The 21,292-nt window shown below is 44.1% G+C and overlaps 8 protein-coding genes across 8 annotated transcripts; 3 read left to right on the top strand and 5 right to left on the bottom strand.

Annotated features, from left to right (window-relative positions):
- Nucleotides 1–4: 4 nt before the first annotated feature.
- EAF01_004399 (uncharacterized protein) lies at nucleotides 5–2,177 on the bottom strand. Its single transcript, XM_038912653.1, has 4 exons — nucleotides 1,795–2,177; nucleotides 1,177–1,730; nucleotides 886–1,120; nucleotides 5–807 (listed from the first exon to the last, which is right to left on the bottom strand). The coding sequence occupies exons 1-4, from the start codon at nucleotides 1,910–1,912 to the stop codon at nucleotides 122–124; spliced, it is 1,593 nt and encodes a 530-aa protein (XP_038772337.1). The 5' UTR covers nucleotides 1,913–2,177; the 3' UTR covers nucleotides 5–121.
- Nucleotides 2,178–2,538: 361 nt separating this feature from the next.
- On the top strand, nucleotides 2,539–3,690 carry EAF01_004398 (uncharacterized protein; the record flags this gene model as incomplete). The annotated part of the gene is made up of 2 exons (XM_038912652.1): nucleotides 2,539–2,553; nucleotides 2,617–3,690. The coding sequence occupies 2 exons, from the start codon at nucleotides 2,539–2,541 to the stop codon at nucleotides 3,688–3,690; spliced, it is 1,089 nt and encodes a 362-aa protein (XP_038772336.1).
- A 233-nt stretch (nucleotides 3,691–3,923) lies between these two features.
- EAF01_004397 (uncharacterized protein) lies at nucleotides 3,924–4,908 on the bottom strand (the record flags this gene model as incomplete). The annotated part of the gene is made up of 2 exons (XM_038912651.1): nucleotides 3,924–4,186; nucleotides 4,365–4,908. The coding sequence occupies 2 exons, from the start codon at nucleotides 4,906–4,908 to the stop codon at nucleotides 3,924–3,926; spliced, it is 807 nt and encodes a 268-aa protein (XP_038772335.1).
- A 2,417-nt stretch (nucleotides 4,909–7,325) lies between these two features.
- Nucleotides 7,326–9,344, bottom strand: EAF01_004396 (uncharacterized protein; the record flags this gene model as incomplete). Its single annotated transcript, XM_038912650.1, has 3 exons — nucleotides 7,326–8,209; nucleotides 8,260–9,014; nucleotides 9,154–9,344. 3 exons carry the CDS (start codon nucleotides 9,342–9,344, stop codon nucleotides 7,326–7,328), a joined length of 1,830 nt encoding a protein of 609 aa, XP_038772334.1.
- A 572-nt stretch (nucleotides 9,345–9,916) lies between these two features.
- Nucleotides 9,917–10,768, top strand: EAF01_004395 (uncharacterized protein; the record flags this gene model as incomplete). Its single annotated transcript, XM_038912649.1, has 1 exon — nucleotides 9,917–10,768. The coding sequence occupies one exon, from the start codon at nucleotides 9,917–9,919 to the stop codon at nucleotides 10,766–10,768; it is 852 nt and encodes a 283-aa protein (XP_038772333.1).
- A 290-nt stretch (nucleotides 10,769–11,058) lies between these two features.
- Nucleotides 11,059–16,558, bottom strand: EAF01_004394 (uncharacterized protein; the record flags this gene model as incomplete). The annotated part of the gene is made up of 2 exons (XM_038912648.1): nucleotides 11,059–11,065; nucleotides 11,121–16,558. The coding sequence occupies 2 exons, from the start codon at nucleotides 16,556–16,558 to the stop codon at nucleotides 11,059–11,061; spliced, it is 5,445 nt and encodes a 1,814-aa protein (XP_038772332.1).
- A 914-nt stretch (nucleotides 16,559–17,472) lies between these two features.
- EAF01_004393 (uncharacterized protein) lies at nucleotides 17,473–19,309 on the top strand. The gene is made up of 3 exons (XM_038912647.1): nucleotides 17,473–18,027; nucleotides 18,078–18,280; nucleotides 18,749–19,309. The coding sequence occupies exons 1-3, from the start codon at nucleotides 17,675–17,677 to the stop codon at nucleotides 19,240–19,242; spliced, it is 1,050 nt and encodes a 349-aa protein (XP_038772331.1). The 5' UTR covers nucleotides 17,473–17,674; the 3' UTR covers nucleotides 19,243–19,309.
- Nucleotides 19,310–19,896: 587 nt separating this feature from the next.
- Nucleotides 19,897–21,174, bottom strand: EAF01_004392 (uncharacterized protein; the record flags this gene model as incomplete). The annotated part of the gene is made up of 1 exon (XM_038912646.1): nucleotides 19,897–21,174. The coding sequence occupies one exon, from the start codon at nucleotides 21,172–21,174 to the stop codon at nucleotides 19,897–19,899; it is 1,278 nt and encodes a 425-aa protein (XP_038772330.1).
- Nucleotides 21,175–21,292: the final 118 nt, after the last annotated feature.

Raw genomic sequence — 21,292 nt, 5'->3', positions numbered from 1 at the left:
TAAATTCGCAAGTGTCAAAATTTTGATATATCATTCCACACAACCCACTGTCTATATTACATCTACATCTACATCTCAATCTCATTCTCCATACATCTTAACACATCTAAATCCCACGTACCTAATCTCTCCTCAACAAGGGTTCCCTCTCACCTTCCTCCGAACCCCTCTTTCCCTTTCCTTTCTCACTTCCCGGCATTTTCCTAAACCTCCCCCCATCCACCTTCCCCACAACCCAACTCTCATCCCTCTCGGCACACTCAAAAAACTCCATATTCTCTTCGAAACTCCTCCCTCCACTCTCCAACGAATATCTCCACGTCCACCACCCGGCAAACATATTCGTTCCCGCAAACACCAGAAATAGCCAATATTTCAAATTATTAAATCCAATCGGCGTCAACAACGTCACTGCAAAATTCGCCAATCCCCAGACAATAACCGAGATGGCGGAGCCCTGGGCGCGAGCTGAGGATGGATAGATTTCGGTGGGGATTAACCAGACAGTTGCGAGCCAGCCGATGCCGAAAATGGCGGTTGCGAAGAAGAGGGTTGCGGAGCCGAGGATTTCGGGAACGAGGAAGGGGATACTTGGGAAGGTGGCGAGAGCACCGAAGAGGGTTAGCAGGAGGAAAGATAGGGAGAGTCCGATGCTGCCATATATCATAAGAGTGCGACGGCCGTAAACGTCGATGGAAAGCCAGGCAAGTGTCATCATGAGGAAATAGAATATGTAATTTCCGAGGGTGAGATATTCGGATTTGCGGGTGGTGAAACCGAGGAGAGCAAAGATTTGAGGGCCGTAGACTGTGGTTCGGAGTTAATACGTGCGTAATGAGGAATAATTTGAGTGTCTGAATAGAACTGGGTATGGAGAATGCTTACCAGATACTGCGCCATAGCCCGTGAGAGCTTGATTAACTTGACCCATTATTGTCATCATGGTTGGATGAAATTGTGCGTGACCTGGAGTAAACATATCTTTATACTGTACTTTCGAACCATCTTCTTGAGCAGTTGATTCTTTGAGAGTTTCAAATTTCGACTTGGCCTCTTCTTTGCCGTAAACCTTTTCAAGAGCTTTCTTAGCATCATCTTCTCTGTTTACACTCATGAACCACTGTACATAATTAGTATTTCCTGTTAAATCTTTGGAACTTAAGAGATGCAACATACCCTTGGAGTTTCCGGAAGTTGAGAAACGAAAGACATCAACAGAATTGGGAAAATCTGCATAACAATGATCGGAGTTCTCCAAGCCCACTGACTATCTTTCCCCAGACCAATAGTAACTCCCAAATTAATCGAATATGCCATCAACAAACCGAAAATATTCATCTGAAACTCTTGAGCTAATGCTCTACCTCTCGCTCCATCCGATGAAAGTTCGCTACTATAAACCGGAATTGTCGAATCTATTCCTCCAACTCCCAATCCCATAATAACTCTTCCAGCAATCATACATCCCAAGGATGCACCTTTCCAAGGCGAAGATCCATGAAACGAGAAACCAGAAATAAACATGAGTAAATTCCCGAAAGATGTTGTTGCCAAGCAAGCAAATATAGATGGTTTTCTTCCCTCTTTATCGGCGAGTCGAGAGGCGAGAACTGCTCCAATTGCACATCCTAGGTAATAGACTGAGACGATGATACCCACTACAGGAGATTCTTCGCCAATTTGCATGGTTTTTAGATAGCTGCGGTTTGTGTTTATGAGGGACATCATTCCTGATTTGTGTTAGATATGATGGCGAGAGGAGCCTAGTTGTACTCGAGGAGGAATGATAGATACCTTGATCATAACCATAGAGAGCAATGGCTGTACTGGAAAACATGACGATCTCATGTTTCTTGCTTAGAAGAGGAAAGATGGAAGAACTACCTCCTATTTTTGAAGGAGGATTCGGCATTTTGAAGATTGTGAGTGAGATGGAGCAGATAGAAATGTATCGACAATTGAGGTCTCAAGACTGAGAGAAGATGTACAGCGCAAGAAGCACTTTGAATCTAGCTTCTTATAACGAGAAGATTGATAGAGAGAAAGAGAGAATGAGAGATGGAAGATAGTAATTCTACCTCTTCATGAAGGAAGGAAACAAGAGAGGGAAGATGTGAGGGAACAGTCTTGAGGTAGCTCTACCAACCTCTCTGGGCTAAAATCACGGGATTTCCTTGGCCATGATTGGGATTTTTCCAATCAGTATCCCACTTTATTATTTTAGCTGGAAGGATGTATGATGACATCAATATTTGGCGGCGGGGAAATGTTCTGCAGACTAAAGGTTATGATCAAACACCTCATCTTCGAAACGAGTGTGTGCAGAGGATACCTAGCATGATCTGGAGTATTATGGGAATCAATCTCTTACCCCATATCATGTTCGAAATCGAGATGTGCAGGTATGCTTGTTGAAATGGGAGAAGCTTTACTCCCATGCAGATACATATTCATTCTGCCGTATCAACCTCACCTCTCCACCGCCTTTGATGCCACGAAGAAGTATACATAGGTACAAGATATGTATAACGAAGAAAGATGCCTCCACCAGTTGTATGTTCTATGAATATATCCTCATATTTTGCACTGTCAACCCTAACCTAACATACTGAGCAGACACCATCACCCCATCGATTCGTGATTCAAAGACAATCCGGTCCTTCAGCTCCCCCTCCACGATCACAACCCGCACAAGAATCAACTCCCCGTCCATCAAATACCCAACAATTCAACACCACTCCTCGTTTTACATTTTCCTCCACTCCAAAACCTAATGCTACGCAAAGTATAGGTATACCATCATCCACACCCGCGGGACGATACTTAACTCCCTCTCGACAAAGTACAAAAACGAAAGAGAATATCGATGATCCTTCAGATGATTACCCCGCGCATCTTCCTCTTCACGATTCTATAGATACAAATGATGATATTGATACGGCTCTTGGGTATTCCACCGAAAACGAAGACGAAAATGCAGACGACACAAAAGACTATGAAATAAATCCCCGATCATCCAAACGGCGACGAATTTCCGTTTCTCCAGATATCACCCTGGAAGAAGAAGAAGAAGATCCATTATCTTCCCCTCTCCCCATAATCCCTTCGCCAATTTCTCATCGACCTACTCAAATCTCATCCACAGCCAGCAAACCTAAATTTCTCCTCTCAACTCCTGTACCATCTACACCTCAATGTATTGGCCCGACGACTTTTCTCAAACCGCCTCGATTTCGTCCGCCTGATCCTGCGGAGTCGCAGGGAAGTGGAGATCCTTTGCCTGAACAGTTTTCTCCGCATCGAAAAGGGAGGCAATATGTAGCTGGGGGTTTGGCGGCGGAAGTTAGGGATTGGTTGATTAATATTGACTCTGGGATTGGGGGGTTGCAGAAGGGGAAAGAGAGGAGTGGAGAATGGGTGACGAAGATAAAGATAGAGGAGGTGAGGAGAGATGGAAGGGAAATGTGTTTAGTAAGGGGTAAACAGGTACGAGATGTGGATGGAGAGGAGGTTATAGATGGTTTGGGGGAAATCAGGGCTATGTTAGCTGGGGAGGGAATGGGAATGGGGTTGCAGAGGGGAATGGATGTGGATGTTGGGAGGATAGTGGGTATTAAGGGTCCGGTTTGGGAGATTGTGGTGGAGGGTGTTAAATGGGGTGTTGGAGTTGAATGGAAGGTATTGGGATGATGAGATGGTATGATATGATATGACATGGCTTCCTGGCCGAAGAAAGTGTATAACCGAACACAAATGTCATGTATTAATTATTCTCCTCCTATTTGGAGATTCCCCGCCTGGCTATCCAACTATTCGTATATATAATAGCAAAAAAATCTAACAAAGAACAAAACAAACCCAAACCCAAATCTATATAATCTACAATCAAAGCGCCCGGATTCTTCTTCCCCTCTCCCCATTCTCTATATTCCCCCTCTCGGCGGCCGTCTCATAATCACATGTCTTGTGCTCCCCATCCCCTCACCCCCTTCATACCTATCCAACCGAACATCCATACAATGCACATCCACAAACCCATATTTGCGATAGAGACCAATGCCCCAAGGACTAGCACCAAGTACTACCTGCAGGGATTTCTCATCCGCGAATTTAAGTCCTTGTTCGAGGAGGAGGGTGCCGATTCCACGACGTTGGTGAGAGGGGTGGATGACGAGGATGTTGAGTTCTGGGGGGGAGTTTAGTAGAGGGTTGAAGTATAAGGGGAAGAGGAAGAGGAGGGAAGAGAAATTGATGGATTAGTGAGCTAAAGTAAAGATTGATGGATTAGTGAGCTAAAGTAAAGGGATGATGCAGAAATAGGAAGAAAAGAGCATATAAACGAGCAAGAAAATAATAAAACATACTCAACCACTTTTCTCCCCCACAAGCCTTAAACATATACTCATCCCCTCTCACAAAAACATCCTCACACAATTCAACATTACTCCCCCTCCCCCAAATCTCCTCCAACTCCTCTTTCGTCTTGATCCTCGTTTCCTCCTGCACCTTTTCCGTCCTCATCAGCGAACCCTCCTTCTCCCCACCCCCCAAACTCCACCCCGCAATCCCCACAATCTCCCCTCCCAAAACAGCCTTACAATACCAACCCCCTTCCTCTTCCTCTCCCCCCCTCTCTGCTCTATCCAAAAACTTCTCAAACTGTCTCTCCCGCATCTTCAGCGCCTCAGAACTTCCTCTCTCTTTCCCAAAAGCCAAATCGCTGAATTCATCTTCTTCGAAAGCGAGATGTTCGAGGAGGGCTATGCGCGGGAGATCGGCTTTGGTGACGGGGAGGAGTGTGATGGTTTTGTTGTTGTTGTGGCTGTGGATGGGTTTTGAGGACGAGGACGGGGACAAGTGGGAATTGGTGATGTTTGGGGGATTGGGATGAGGGTGGGTGATGGCCATTGGGTATTAGGTGGGTGGTTGGAAAATGTGTTGGGAAGATGCGGAGGGTATGCTGTGAGTGTATGATAGGTAAGAAGTGCGTAGTTTGATGATCGATTGAGGAACAGATGGATGGTAGATGAAGATATATATTATATGCAATACATATTACTCCGTACTAGCACTGTACAAATAAAGCAGGTAGAGTAGAGCAAAGCAGAGCAAAGTAAAAACAAATGTATCCAAAACAAACAAATAAACAATCGATCAAAAATAGCAAGAATAAGAATATATAAACCCAATCCCATCCAATCTATCCATCTATCTCTCCATCTAACAAAACCCCATCCCATCCCATCCCATCCCATCCCAAAACAAACATCCACCTACCTACCTACCTACCCATCCCATCTACGTACTTCCTCCGCACTTAACCGAACCTCCAAGTTCCTTTCCATCCATCCATCCGTCTGGTTGGAAATACGATGACCTACCTACCATACACACAAACCAAATCATACCCATACCCATCTGCAAGCATGATCTCATACCCATCCACTCACCGGGGTCCCACGCCGTCCCACGCATTCGCATGCAGGAACAGCCAATCCAATCCAAAAATATCCTGCCCCATGTACAGAGTAAAGTTAAGGTTATTCTGGTATCCGTGTCCTTCCATCCCAACTATCGGTGAAGCATTCATTCATTCACCACTAGCCATCACCATATCACCATAAAATCACTCATCTACCTACCTACATAGTAGTCCTAGTCCTATTCCTAGTCCTATTTCTAGTCCCATTCACAATCCTCATCCCCATCAAAGCCATCCAACCCATCCAGCCAAACTCTGTTTAATTGATATACTGGGTTTGCTAACTTTGATTCATGCGCGTGGACACCGCTTGCTTTCCTGCAATTGTAATAAGTTTCAACGGCTCGGAAGGCGGATCCGGGTTCCGGGGGTTGTGTGCATATTCACGCACATATTTACTCACTCTATACATAGATAGATATCTACCTGAAATCTGTAGGTAACCGAACGAACTGTGCTGACGATTTGGTTTGTCGGTCTGAGAGTCTATCGGTCTGAGAGTCTTACCGATTGAGTCAGTCACCGAGTACATTGTACATGGCATAGGAATCAGGATACATCGTACATCGTACATCGTACATCATACACCAAGCATTTCTTGTCCCAAGTCCTGCCTCCTATCTCCAATGTCGTTCTTCCCCGATCCTCATCCACCGTCCATCTCTAGCCAGCCAGCCGGCCAGCCAGCCAACTACACAAAACACAAGATTCCAATCTCGAATAATCCCTCGATGAACATGCATTCCCATAGCCTTCCTGAACCTTCTTTACCTTCCTGGCCTTCCCTGCCTTCCTGCCTATTTTCCACTTTGATCACCAACCCATCAAATCACCAAGCCTCCCAAAATCCCAAGAGTCAAGAATCAAGATCTCCTCGCCGGGACGGATTAGGAAGGTAAGATTACGTATGTACATAACAACCGTCAACATACTCGACATAATACAACACTCGACATGATAAAACACAACCCAACACACTTAGCATGACATGACATGAAATCAATGAACCTCAACTTCCGGTAAGTATTTCTCTTTATTCCTTTACAATCAAGATTTTTGGTTGGTCAGAAGCGAAGGCGAGATGGAAGGAGGGGTGAGATCCGGAATTTTAATCCGAAAAAACATAGAATTTCCAAGGTTCTAGATTTTTTATCTCTCATTTCTCATTTCATCCCGGATACGAGCAGTAACAATACGTAAATACGTAAATCGCTCTATTAAGTGTGTCTATTGTTATGTATATCTATCGATCACCCTCACATCCTCACATCTACATCCACATCTTCAACTTAGTTCAGAAAAACATTTATGATTTCGATACCCCTTGAATTCATCTACTCGCTACGTCTACTCGCTACGTCTGCGCATTACGCTGATTAGATCCAGAAGCACTAGTCTGCTGTATGTCTCTAACTATTTTCTAATTTTCGGGTCTACACCCCCTTCATCTACTTTCGCTATCAATTCCCATCCCTCCATGCATTTCTCCATCCTCCGTATCTCTTCGTCTTCACTCGTCTCCTCGCCTCAAACCAACATTCATTCATCACCAACCGTATCCCTTTAAAATCAAAAATAACCAACCAAGGAGGCAGCCCACGCTTGCTGTTGAAGAAAATCCCACAGATAATAACCCTCAAGCTTTTAATCTCTGCCTATCCCTTCCATAGTAACCCGCCTGCACCCATTCATACCATAACATGTTTCCCTTTCGAGATCCTAATCTTTCCCCAATATGTAAATACAATTATATCCGACTAGTAGCAACTCTTCGATGAAAAGTGCGTGGGCATATCTCATCACCTCCCACCTTTCTCCAACCCAGTGACCAAATAGCCATTCCCTACAACTCCAAATCATCACTAATCCCAATATCAATACTAGCAATAATATCATCATCCATAAGGGGTCTTCTGAACCCTGGAACTCCTCCTTTAGAAGTCGTCTGCAGCCTACTAAAATCTGGTACAGGCAATGCTTCCTTCTTAGCCGCTAATTTAGGAGTATTATTGGTCGAAGTTCCACCGACTGGAGTAGCTGTTGCACTGTCCTTTCCACCAGTATGATCATGTTTGAAAGTAGCTCTAGTCTTGACACGACGTGAGTGATCTTCATCAACAATTTCTCCACGAGCAATTGCTGCTTCAGCTAGTCGTGCTGCACGACGTTCGTTAATTTGTGCTTGGCGTACTTCCTCGATATTCTTACGACGATTGGTTCGGTTGAGTTCGGCAAGTCGATCTTGTTGGGAGTGGATGGTCTTCTTCTTTGGCGTGGGCTTAAGTGTAGTGCCATAAGCTAATTTGGCACTTTCAAGTGTCTCGAGCTCTGAACGATATTTCTCTTCCAATTCAGTATTTCCAAGGCTCTTCTGCTCCTTGATAGCGTTGTTAAGACGCGCACGTTCTGCTATATTCCATTTCTCGGTCAAAACACTCGACTTCTTTAACTTTGTTTGTAATTCCTCTTCAGTCCAAGGTCGGTTAACGAGAGCGTTGATTTCTGCACACTTTTGCATCAACTTTGGCTTTGTTGGAACAGGTATGCCATCTGCGATGCAATTTTGCTTATATCTTTGCCATTCTGCCTCTGTGAATCGAGAATCTGAACAAGCAATGAATGGCCATGATCTTTCAGATTTTCCGTGTGCAGCGATCACATATTGTGTTGTTGAGAATTGCTTCCCATTAGCAGACATCATAGCATATGGTCTATCTTCTTTGAAGCCTAGAATAAATTAGCTTGGGCTAATACAAGAATGATTTCAATGCATTAACCTTTGACGAGACCCATGCGATAAAGATTCTGATTCGTCTCCTTATCAACACCAATATTTACCCGAACGAAGCATCCAGTAATAGCATCGTCGAAGCCAGGATAGAAGCAGACCATGGCAAATCTACTTCTACCAACTCGAACTCGTTCAAGATCGTATAAAACTGCTGGCTCTGCATCACGGTAATCTGGAGATGCAGATCTCTTCTTTGACTTTGATGCTGTCCACTCAACCTCACTATCTTCATCAGATCCATCATCTGAATAATCATCGCGATTATCTCTGCGACTATCACCTCCACGGCGCTCTTTATCTTCTTCGCGGCGACGTTGGCGATCATTCTTCTCAGCTCTTGCGCGCTTGAGACTATCGATTCCAGTACTAGCTTCTCCAACTTTTCCACCACCCAGTTTGGTACGTTGGCGAGATGTCTTACGCTGATTGTCATCCAAATCTGCAGTGCCCGCCTTGCGCTTTTTCTCTGCCTTCTTGTCCGCAGCATCACGTCCATTCAGAAGTTGACGAAGTACTCTATTTTGTCGATCCCTCTCGATTTCTTGTGCACGATCAGCCAAGACCTGTTCACGTTCGATTTCAGGCATAGACATGATAGTTGCTTTATCAGAAGCATTCATGAATCGACCTTCGAGAGGATAACGATCAGCATCATCGCGGAAACCTGGGCCATCAGAATCGGAATCAGATTCATCCATTGGGGCCGATCGTTCTGAACGAACAGATTCTTCACCAGAAGAACTATTATTAATCGTATTAGTATAATATATGGCTGGATATGACTGCTGTAAGAATATCTCGCGATATCGATTTTTGCGAATTTGCGACAGGATGGAATATAATATCATTAGATGGATAGCCACGCTAAAAGAACACTTACGCTTCACCTTCTTCTTCAGAATCATCATTTCGTCTACCCCCCTTCTTTCCTCCCTTCTTAGCTGAACTCTTTATATTTCCATTGCGATCGGGTGATGAAGAACTGTGCCTTCCGTCATTTGAAGCGACCTGCTCATCTCCTGAAGAATCATCTCCAGCAAGAGCGAGAAGTTCATCATCAATGTCCGCCATTGTAAAGTTTCGAATATAGCAAGTTTCGGTATATTTCAAGGATGCGATTGTAGATCAAAGACCCTTTGAGATGTATGTCGGAGGAGTAAAAGGGTGGTTGTATTGAGATACGACCGAAAGTGCGTAATTTAAAGTTTATCCAAATGTCGTGAAGTAAAAGGTTATTAGTTGTTGAATTGTAAGTAGTAGATTTATGTGAGAGACTGATAGAAAAGGAAATCTATAGTTTCTTCTGAAATTTGTTTAAAGGATCGAAGTGTAGGTTTGAAATAAAGTGAATTGATGGATTTATATCTTTTGAGAACATGAGAACATGAGAACATTACAGTAGAACAATTCAGCCGGCTCTCCTTGGTAGGACATTAGCGTGTATCTAGCGCAATTTACTTAGTCATTATTACGATAACGTGATGATAAGGCATGTCATCGTACTAGTGAATCACCGAAGCTCCGGTGTTCTAGGCGTCATGGAAATGAGGGATGGAAATATTTCTGAGGTCAATTTATATATTTTATCATTTCCAGCACTGAATTAGACTTATAGACGACTTGTACAAACATCAACCACCAAAATGAATACATATAGACTTTCCACTCGCTCTGCTCGATCACTTCTCACAACTCAATCACCTCTCTACGATTTCCTAGCTCCAAGTTTCATCAATTTCCCCAGATCATCCTGCGTTATTCGCCAGCTCTCCACAACCCCGCCATCCTCCTCGTCGGCTACTTCTACCACTACCTCCTCACCCAATTCTCAAAATGCGCATGAACACCACACCACCAATCCATCCCACCCCGCTCCTCGATCCGGCGCAGAAGCCATTCTCAACGCCTCTCCCTCAAATAAGCCCTTGACCCAATCCCAAAAAGATTTCCTCACCAGCGCCCTGCGTGTCAATCACGCCGGCGAGCTCGCCGCAACCCTGATCTACACGGCGCAAACTCCTCCAATTACAAATGCACACCCTCACCTGCGTCCTCTAATGGCGCACATGTATGATCAAGAAGCAGGGCACTTTGCCACCTTCAATCATCTACTTGCTAAACATCGCATACGTCCAACCGCATTAACTCCTGTCTGGTCACTAGCTGCATCGGCTTTAGGATGGGGAACCGGTTTAATGGGAAGAGAAGCGGCAATGGCATGTACAGAGGCTGTTGAGACAGAGATTGGGACGCATTATAATGAGCAGGTGCAGGTTTTATTGGAGATGAAGGCGCAGATGGAGGCGAGGGGTGAGGAATTGGGAGAGGAGTTGACGGAATTATTGGAAACTATCAGGAGGATTCGAGATGAGGAACTAGAACATTTAGACCACGCTGTTGAACATGATGCGAAGAAAGCTGTGCCTCACGAATTGTTGACTGGCGTTATCAGAGCGGGATGTAGAGGGGCAATTTGGGTTAGCGAGAGGGTATGATGCGATGTTCAAAAAATGTATAAATATTGGGTACACACTGTCGTACAAAGTGACAGGGTTTATATTTGATAAAAAGATTTATACGATTAATCTAAGTGTAGTACCTCACAAGCTTTTTCGACAAAATAGACCATTGAAATAAAATGAACTCCAATCTCCATTGCCTTCTTCCTATGCTAGAAATCTGTACGGAAACGCCGTCCCATGAGAATGCTCCTCTTTGTTATATTATAAGCTGTACACAAATGAAATGAAATATACAAGGCGCTATCTAGCGTTGCCATCAAATACTAGTTACTATTTCACGGGTTAGCGAATGTCGACTGTAATTTAAGGACAAATTTTAACTTACTAAATTTGTAGAGGAGCGACTTGGTCGACTTGGTAAAGCCAGTTGGAGTTAAGTTCTTCTTTGATAAGCCAATCGTAAGGAAATACGACAAGATGACCTTGGATCATCGCCAATAGATCCTCAACATCTTCAGTAGAGAGCAGATCATCGCTTCCCGAGAATCCCTTGCGACTGCCCCTCGTAGTACCACGACGTCTCTTCCTAACTGATCCAGTTTGATTCATAGAACTGCTATTTTCTCTTCTATCACCGCTGGGTGTTGGTGTTGTAGAGAAAGTAGTCTTGCGAGTACTAGCTTGAGAGGTTGTCCCATTAGTAGGAGGCACACCCAAAGCAGTAGCGTCGAGAGCAGGGAATGCTTCATTGCCAGACGGTCCAATTGGAGATACTGCTTCATTACGAGCAGCAGTTTTCTCATCAGTACCGTCAAATTGACCCAAACGACTCTCATCAGATGTATTGACGGCTGCTCGAGCATCATGTTCTGCATTAGCGGTTGCAACCCATTCAGATACTGTTCCAAGAGGATGAGTACCGCCTTGACTATTTGGTTTTAGCTTTTCGGAAAGAGGATTTCCGACTGAGGTTGAACCTGGAGGTCCATGTCGACTGGTCGAGTCTTGTCCCTCTCGCTCGTTAGTTTTTCCACCTCCTTGTGCTTGTACAAATCTTTCTGCATAAGCAACGAATTCTCTATACTCATGCCAGTTTGTCACTTCACTATCTGGATTACACCTGAAGACTCTGCGATAGATCTTAGTATTGTTTTCGGCGATCTGCTGCCAAATTTCTTCCGCGAAAGCATCGTTCAATGGATCACGCATACAGTCCTTGTGTACTTGCGCCATCTTGATGTCCGCCGTCAAGGGACTGAAAGGTTTGGGTACAGTATTTCCGGAAGCATCTATAATTATAGGTGGGCCACCAATGTCGGTATCATCCATAACTGGTAATGCCGGTAATTGAGAAAGTTGTGAAAGACCAAGCTGCTCTGTTGTTCTCCTTACCAATTGAGGAGGAGGTGGCAATCCAATGTACCCGTTCCCACTATCAGAGCTGTTCTTTCTTGGAGGTGGTATAGATCGCGCATGAGGTCTTTTAGGTTGATTCAAAGTACCCTTGCCTTCTGGAGCAACATCAGTGACTAGCACTTCGCGACCACCTTCAACGAGGACAGAATCTCTACCCCTGGTTTGTCCTATTTGTGATAGAGATTTTAGTTTATCGGTTCCATCACCGTCCACATCTGCTGCATGAGCCGTGTTATTTATAACTCTTTTATCCGTGGTCAATGGCTTGAACTTTTCGGGTTGTATGTTGGGATTGCCTTCTTGTTCCCAATCAACATCATGATTGAAGCTGCGTACATTCTCGTTCAAAGTAACACGGGTAGAGAATTCATTAGAAACCCCCTTAGCCGGCGATGGACTACCGTCGCTACCTTCATCTTCCTCGTCGTCGTATATTCCATCCATCTGTGCTTTGAATTCTTCTTCTTCACGGTCCAGTTCATGAGTCTTTTCATCTTCCATAATCTCATCCACATCCAATCCCAAATGTTCTCGCATAAGACGCATGCGTAATTCATGGGCAAATTTTCCAACAAGATATGGTTTACCATCCATTGTCGACCATATCATATCAGTATCTCGAACAACGGCTGCAGTTTCCGAGTCTCTATTACCTAACATAGATCTCTCATTGATATTAGCAGAACCAATCAGGGCGATTCTGTCATCCACAATGATGACCTTGGCATGAATGTACAATTGCTCTGTAACGACCATCTTCTTTGGACCGATTCGGCCCCATGTTCTAAGACTGTAGAACTGTACAAATTCCTCCGGGTCGATACCTTGACTCTTCAATCGTCCAAAAATAGACCCATCACCACGACAGATACTTCGGAATTGACATTGCATGATCAAGCGCACACTTGTTCCCTCTGGTTCATCCACAGTATTCTGGAATCCAGGCATAAGTGGTATGAGAATCATACATTTCCAACTCTCATTGTTTCGATAAGCGCGTATAGCACGCTCTACGATTGCATCACCGATCTTGTTGACAATCTTTACATTCATCGTCTCACAACTTGTGATGAAGAATTGATTCTCCATGTAGACGAAATGATCCGACTCTTCAATCATCTTGCAATAAGCAGTCATAATACTATGCTCGGTATCCGTAAGACCGAGGGACCAATCACAAGCTGAACGTAAGATCTGAACTTCACAAGTTCCAGTGAGACCAAGATCTTCCAATTCGGCCTGATTGTAATCAGGAGGTGGAAGAAGGAAGGGTGTTGGCCTTGTAGGTGTACGGCCTCTAAGTACATAGTTCCATCTTTGCACGAAATGTCTGGTCAAATCTCTAGCAGGTTGACCGGCGACTTGCATAGCAACATCGTGCCAAGGCATTCGAGGAGTCTTGGAACGATCATACATTTCTGCATAGGGTTCGTTAAGTTTGTAGAAATCTTGAACACGTGGATTAGAATAATCTTTTCCTGGCCAGAGCTGACAATGATCAGCATCTTTAGGCGAATCGGAATGCTCAAAACCTGTAGGTTTATCATCCACCACAGTATGCTGAGGAGTATCCCAACGACCGAAACAAAGATCGATACCTCCAACAAATGCAACTATGTGGTCGACTATACAAATCTTTTCGTGATGCGCAAAGAAAAATTGATTCTTTTTGAATTGATTAGGCGATCGTTGTACGAAAATGTTTGGGTGCAAATCCAACATAGAGAACTTTGTGAATTCAGAATCGATAGGAATAGCAGCCTCAACATTTCTGTAGACAATGATGAAAACCTTGACTCCCTCCCTAGCTTTCCTCTGTAGCAAACGATCAAGTCTCCATTTCTGACTGATAGCAGCAGGTCTTCGCATGTAAAGTTGAGGACTGAGCCACCAATCGTGAATATAAATCACATCCTTTGCTTCATTAATTGCTCGAGAAACATTCCACATGTAGTCACGACCATCTACAAGCCACTGTGCAGTAACCCCAGTTCTCACTGGAGCGAAACTACCAAATCTATGTTCTTTCGCCCATGGTGTGTTGGCAGCCATGTAATTTAGCGACTCCTCGAATTGTCTGAGTTGACGCTCATTCTTAGCCAGTAACTTGATCTTGCGCTCGGAATTCCGAAGTTTGAGAGTGTGGTGTTGAGGGTGCTTAGCAGATCTACCTGCTTGTGAAACTTCCTCTTTCACTTTCGCTTTTCCTTTGCCCATTTCAGATATCTTTCTCCTCTTCTTCTGTATCTCAAACTTTCCATCCACCAGATACACATCATAGATGTGCATGTTTTCTGGCGACTCAACACACACAAGATAACTGTGTCTAACCAAAAACCACTTTGGAGAATGACGTTCGAAAAAGTTATTAGGCGTAAGTATTCTCCTGACATCTAAGCCCTTTGACGATTGAATAGCAAGATAACCTTCCTTTCCATGGTAGCTACCTTCAGCAGCCAGACGTACTCCCATCGAGGATAGTTCCAGAAATCTGCACAGGCGGTTACTATCCGCTCTGAAGATGAGCCATCGAATCATTTCTTGAAGATATTGTTCCAATCTTCTTCGCTGACGCTCATTGAATATTCTCTTCTGCTTTTCAGCACTAACTGCATTACCGCTAACATCTAAGATCGCACGAGTACTTTTTCTTGCAGCACTCATCGATGGACGCCTCTTGATCTTACGTTTTGGTTCTGCCTCGCTTTGCGTGGCCTCACCATGGGTTAAGTCGCCGTGAGCCATGTCGCCATGAGTCGCCTCGCCAGCTGTTTCTTCCGCACGAACGTTATCAGCCTCATCTTCATCACTCTCTCCTAGCCCTCTAACACCTCTGAAGTATGGGAATGCGGATTTTGGAAATCTTGGTTGCTTTGGTCGCGCGTGGGCTTCGTTCCCTAAGTACTTATCACTATTTCCTTGGAGCTTATATCGTAAATGTAAATTGGCGAAGTCCTTGAGGGAACGATTAATTATCCACTTCATTCGATTTGGACCACTTCCATATTCAAGCTCGATTCGGAAAACTAAATGTCTCTCAGAGTCATCTGCATCCTCGTCGATGGGTTTGCTGTCCGTGATCTCAATTTTTAGTTGCTCAAGAAGGACTGGGATTCTCTTATTTCCATGCTCATCGCGTTGCATCATGCTAGCAAACATAAGTACTGCAGGGGCGCCAGCCCGTAATTCCGCCATGAGTTCAGTAGATTTAAGATAGTCAACCTTATCTTCCTTCTTGGCTTTGCCAGCAAAGAATTTCATGCTGTGCTTTATCATCCGCCATTTCTGAGTGCCAAAAGTACTAGCTCTTTCTGCGCCAAAATACCCTGGTCTTCTAGGCGTTTGCGCTTCGCCCTCACTTTGTCCCCCAAGTCCTGTCACTCTTCTGAATTGACTTGGTCTCTTTGATCTTGCGCCATCAACATTTGCAAAATCTTGTGCTTGTGGTGACGTATCAGGAATTGATCCTCGACCTGGCATCCATGAACTTCCTCGTCGCCATGCACTTTTGCCGTTGAAACGATCACGCCCTTCGCCTTCTGATAAATGGCCCCTTTGTTCCAAAGACCCATCGGTTGCTCGCCTACCCAAGAAAAATGATCGACTTCCACCTGGGGAGTCCGATGGTCCAGCACGAAACCTGGGTGTATTGGGCGCACTGTCTTCTTCTTGTGGTCTTCTCGTTCGGCGTTTCTTTCTTATGCGTGCGGGTTGATTGGATGTACCCTCATCTGCAGTTTCTTCCGCATCTGCATCACTACTTTCCTCGTGTAATGTTTGTGGAATATTTGTGGCAATTGGTGTTGTTCCAAGTCCTTCATCAAAATAATTTGTCGGTGTGCTCTGACTTCTGCCATGCCCCTGCATTCCACTTGGTGTAGCTAACGCTTTCAATTTCGACATTATAGATGCACCCCTCCTATCCCTCGCAGGCGTGTCATTATCTTCCATACCCCATGAATCTTGTCGTGCGGAATTCGGAGGTTCGACAGTCGTCATATCTCTAGCAAATGACACGCTACGTCTGCCGGGTGGAGTTGATATACCGTTCGTTGCGGAATGGCTCTCATGAGGGAATGACGATGGGGGAGGGACTGGAGAAAAGCTGGAGCCCGCATTATTGGCAGATGTTCCAGGAGAGATGGCATCTGACGTAGAAGCTATGGGAGTATGATGTGGAACGCCACCATTCATATAATCGACTGCCTCTTCAGAGATGTTGCTCGCTGCATTTGAAGTCGGTGTAGGTATAGCCAGATTGAGTGAATTTCCAGGCTTCTCAGAACTCACAGTCCGTAGACCCGATGGTCTTGCGGGTGTAGCTCCATTTCCATGAGTGTTTATAGGCGATTGTGAGCGTGGAGTTCGTGTCGATGGTGAGATTGAGCCTGTTGTGCTTTGTGCCATTGTAAACTCTAGGGTTTTGATGGTAGGGGGATTCTTTCTGGAAGTAATCTCGATGTCCTACAAGCTGAGGTCCGGTAAGGACAATATCGTGCTATTAGATGTATATCGCAAAGTTCATTGTGAGCAATTGTATTGTAGGTTGTAGAGGTTAATCGAATCGAATTCCCGTCCAGGGTTGTGAATACAATATTGACAGATCCAAGGGTGTTCGAGAGTGGTTGATTTTGAGGGGGAACCAAGGTATGGGTCTGTTGATCGTTTCCAATTGGTTGATTGCACTGTTCGAAAGCTCAATCACTAACCTGGATACTCGAGTAAATAGGGAGGTAATGTACAGAGTAACAGGTGCCTATCTCGACTGAAAGAATGTGCAAGAGATTTGACAATTGAAAATGTTTCAAAGGTTTCAAATGTACCTACTCGAGTACGAAGAAGGTATCTTACGAAATGTATACTCGAAGAATAATTAAAAGTCGTTTAGAGATTTTGTATTATTAGAATTCCTAGGTAAGGGTTATTAGTATTTCAAAGTAAAAAGGGAGCCAATCTCCCAGGGATTACTGTTAGATACATAGGAAATGACGTTTGACTAGGGGTCACCGTACACCGTAGATCCCCTTTAAATCGTTCTGCCATTTGCCGCGCCTTCTTCGTCTTCTAGAAAAGTTATGCCTAGGTTTTGGGTAATATACGATGTAGTAGTGCATCGTATATATACACAGATGATAGATTTATGTATGGAAATATCTATAAAACCTCCTCATTATATTATCATTTCCATCGTCAAACACTGCCTAGGTATATGCTCAAATTCGAACATCGTCTGGGGAAGACACAGGGAGAGGAAGGAGACACCACACCACATCTATAAACTACCTATTTATATTGACTAATTCAACCAGATAGACCCCTTGCCACGAGTAAGTGGAGTGAAGATCTGAAAGATTAAAAGATCTTGCATTGCATTCACAACCCCACTCTTTCTTTTATCCTACACCACCTTTATTAACCTTGATAATTTTCTCATCCGAGCTCAATAGCTTTGTTCAAACGGTTGCTCGCTTCCCCATCTAGCTTTCAATACTCGAGTATATACCAGGACTCGCTTCAAATACCATGGCTACCCCTAATCCTCTTGAAAATTCTTCTTCAGCTATATCTGTATCAGAAAAAACTTTTCACATCGCTGGTATCCTAACAACCATTTATGGTCTCGAGGAAATATCCCCATCATGTACATCCATATCATGTCTCTGGCTTCTCCACCCACGACTCCAAACGAAGAAAATCATGGAAAACGTAGCTTCCACGTGTATTCAAGAATGGAATCAACTATCGGGTTCAAATCGAACGGTCGGTTTGATCGCGGTCGCTTTTGATCAAAGAAATCACGGAAGCAGAGAAGTCAATGCTTTAGCAAATGAATCGTGGAGAGATGGTAATGAAACTCATGCTCAAGATATGTTCAGGTTCGACACCTTGCAGTATTCGTGTGTTGAAAATGGCTCATTCAATATAGTATATTTCATGGAACCGCAATGGATACAAGTCTCCTGATAGATCATTTGCCTTCCTACGTCTTCAATACCAGAGATTCCCCTTCCATCGATCAACACCTTGTCTTGGGTATCTCTCTCGGAGGTCATTCAGCATGGCAAGTTTTGTTTGCTGATCCAAGAGTCACTGCTGGTGTTGTGATTATTGGATGCCCGGATTACATGCGTAAGTCCGCTTTCACAAGTGTTAGGATCCAGAAAGACATATTACATGTTGGATGATCCAATTTCTGCATCTATATGTTGGTCTTGGTCATAGATTCGATTAACCAGAGTATCCGGAGATAAGCTTGTTTCTATTTTTGTGACGAAGAAGAGGAGATCCTCGAGTGAGCCATGCATTTGGAAAGAAAACTCTCCAAACTCACTCATCCAAAAACGGTCAGGTGTAATCCTCCAAACTTCAATACATTGGTTAAATCCAAGATCAATCTAGGAATAGTTACCCAATGACCGCATGAAATCACCAAACAAACTCAACAAGCAGTAAACACTGTCGATGATGGAGTCAAGCGAAGAATGAAAGAGCAAATTCACTCCTACACAAAACAATCCTCTTCACGTCCAAAACAAGGGGGAATACACACAACAAACAAACCAGCCTACCACTCACCCCTACTAACACCCATTCCAGGAATAATGACCGACCGAGCGCGGCTCTCCAAACTCCCCACCTACACATCCACCTCTCCCCCCGGCATCTCCTTCCAGGGCAGCAAAGACTTTCCCCCCGCCCTAATTTCCAGTCTCCAAAAATGGGATCCTGCATCCATCCTCTTCGGAACCTCCCCCATTCCCTCTACCTCCCCACCATCCCCCCATGCCCATTCCCTCTACACACCCATCCTCACTCAAAAACTCGCCCACAAACGTATTCTCGTTTGCTCCGGCGCCGACGACAAGTTAGTCCCCTATCATTGTTCTGCGCCCTTTCTACAATTTTTTAAAAATGCAACGGATGCGCAAACGGGGTGGTGGAAGGAAGGAGGCTTGTTTGTGGATGATAGAGTGTATCCTGGGGTGGGCCATGCGTTTAGTAAGGATATGCTGGGTGACACGGTGGAGTTTGTGAATGAGACGTTGGCGGGGAAGATGGGAGAGGCTACGGGTAGTCAGGCAAAAATTTAGTTTTATGGGGGAGAGAAGAATGAGGAGGGGGATTGTTGGGCTATATATATATATTGTGGGAGTTGGTCGATATATATGTCTAGGTAGATTGGTTCTCTCAAGTATTCTATCCTTCTATCTCTTGTTTGATGTTTATACCAAATTTGCTAGCACCTCTCTTTTTGTCAAGTTTTTACTACTTTGTTTCGCACATCACTACATATTGGATATATCGGGCATTGAAGTCACAATTACTTTCCCCAACATGCAAGAGAATAGTTGTCTTACAAGCACAGCGATGAATTGATTGATTGATTATCATTCGTTGTCAGACTTTTTAAATTACTCTAAACTCAACCAACGGCATTCTATATTATCATCAATGCAGATGCTTCTCCTATCCACTCAGAAACAAACAGAAGTAATCTGTTCATCATGAAGCTCAAAGTCTATGTCTGCACTTCTCCCATTTCTCCAGTCATAGAACAGCATGGCATATACCATAAGATTATCCTCAATTCCGCTTGCGAGATTGTATGAATCATACCTAATTTTTTGAGACTCCACTTAGAGAAAGTTTCCCTCGTGTGTCTTTCAAACTTCTTCTCGCTCTATTCAGAAGATTCCTTCCAACAAACTTTTTCAACGTCCCTCCGTCAACTCCACATCCAACCTCTACTTCATCGGTACCGGAACATAAGGATACTGTACCCAAGTTCTCACATCACTCTCCACCCACTCATCCGGAATTCCTCTCATACAGCCCTCCACAATTCCCCTATTAACCCCCTCATTATACCCCTCCCCTAATCCTATACCCCCCGGTGTTCCCGTAAAAACCACCACATCCTTCTCCATCCCTACCTCCTTCAACTCCCTCTTCAATCCCCACCCCATTCCAAACGCTCGTCCAAAACTTTTGCATTCCAATTTCATAACATCCACACGCGCCATTTCGAATTGAGGTTCGCATCCCTTCTTATCCATCTCAAGAAGCGTATAAAGTGTGTTCTCATGAACCTCCCAAATCAATCCATAGACGACTTTATCAACAGTAATATATTCTGCTTCTACTTCCTCTTTCTCCAAGTTCGCATTCGGTACGATATTTCGATAACAACACACTCCCTCAACCTTCTCATCAACACAAAACATCCATCCATCTAATCTACCTATTCCAATTAATTTTACATCCGGACATAGAATTTCCATGAATTCCTCGCACATATCTGCTCCGACGGCGAGAAATCGAATGGTGGGACTGGGATCAGGAGTAGGTTTATGATTGGCAGCAGCTATATCTTGACGAATTTTCTCCTCCTGAAGGGCTTTATATATTTGCTTTTGAAGTTCCACCTCAGTAGCCATGATTTCTTCTTGGGTGGGAAGAGCGGGAGTAGCAATTTCATCGTCTCGGTTGAAGTTCATGTTACGCCAATCCTCAGACGCGGTTGAGGAGTTTCTATCCGAGTTGAGTTCGTCTTCTGAACCTTCCATGTCTGAAAGTAGGATTTGTTGGGTAAGTGGAACGTTCATTTGCATATCGTCGATTTCGATTGAGAGTTCAAGTTCTGGTTCTGATGAATCTTCGTTTTTGATTTCTTGCTCGTAATCTTCGTTCTCGTTTTCGTCTTGCTCGTTGTCATCTCTCTCCTCGCCATCATCCTCTCTTCTAATATACTCATCACCAAATCTATTCATACCATCATCATTCTCATATTCGTATCCACCCGGTCGTTCAACCCGACGATGGCCATAATAAGAACCTCCATTTCCACCTCCATCTCGATAATAAAAATGAGTATATCCATTCATAAACTCGCGGTCATCATGTCGATTTCCATTTTCTCGCTGCGGAGAAAGTGAACCCGATTCGGGTTCCGAGTCAGATACGTATGGTGGAATGGAATTTGAACGAGAAGGAGGTGCGCTTTCATTTTTTATCGAAGACATTTTTTTGGATCTGCTGTAATGTTGATGAGATGTGTGTGAAGGTGTAGATGGGTACTTTCTCAAGTGGAGAAGATGTAGAAGGTTTGCGGTACGAATTTTGTATTGAGAATAGTTATGC

This window comes from Botrytis porri (genome assembly GCF_014898465.1).
Source record: "Botrytis porri strain MUCL 3234 chromosome Unknown BPOR_005, whole genome shotgun sequence".
Lineage (NCBI taxonomy): Eukaryota > Fungi > Ascomycota > Leotiomycetes > Helotiales > Sclerotiniaceae > Botrytis > Botrytis porri.
Note: the sequence above shows the minus strand (reverse complement) of the source record. Positions and strands in the feature narration are given on the sequence as shown.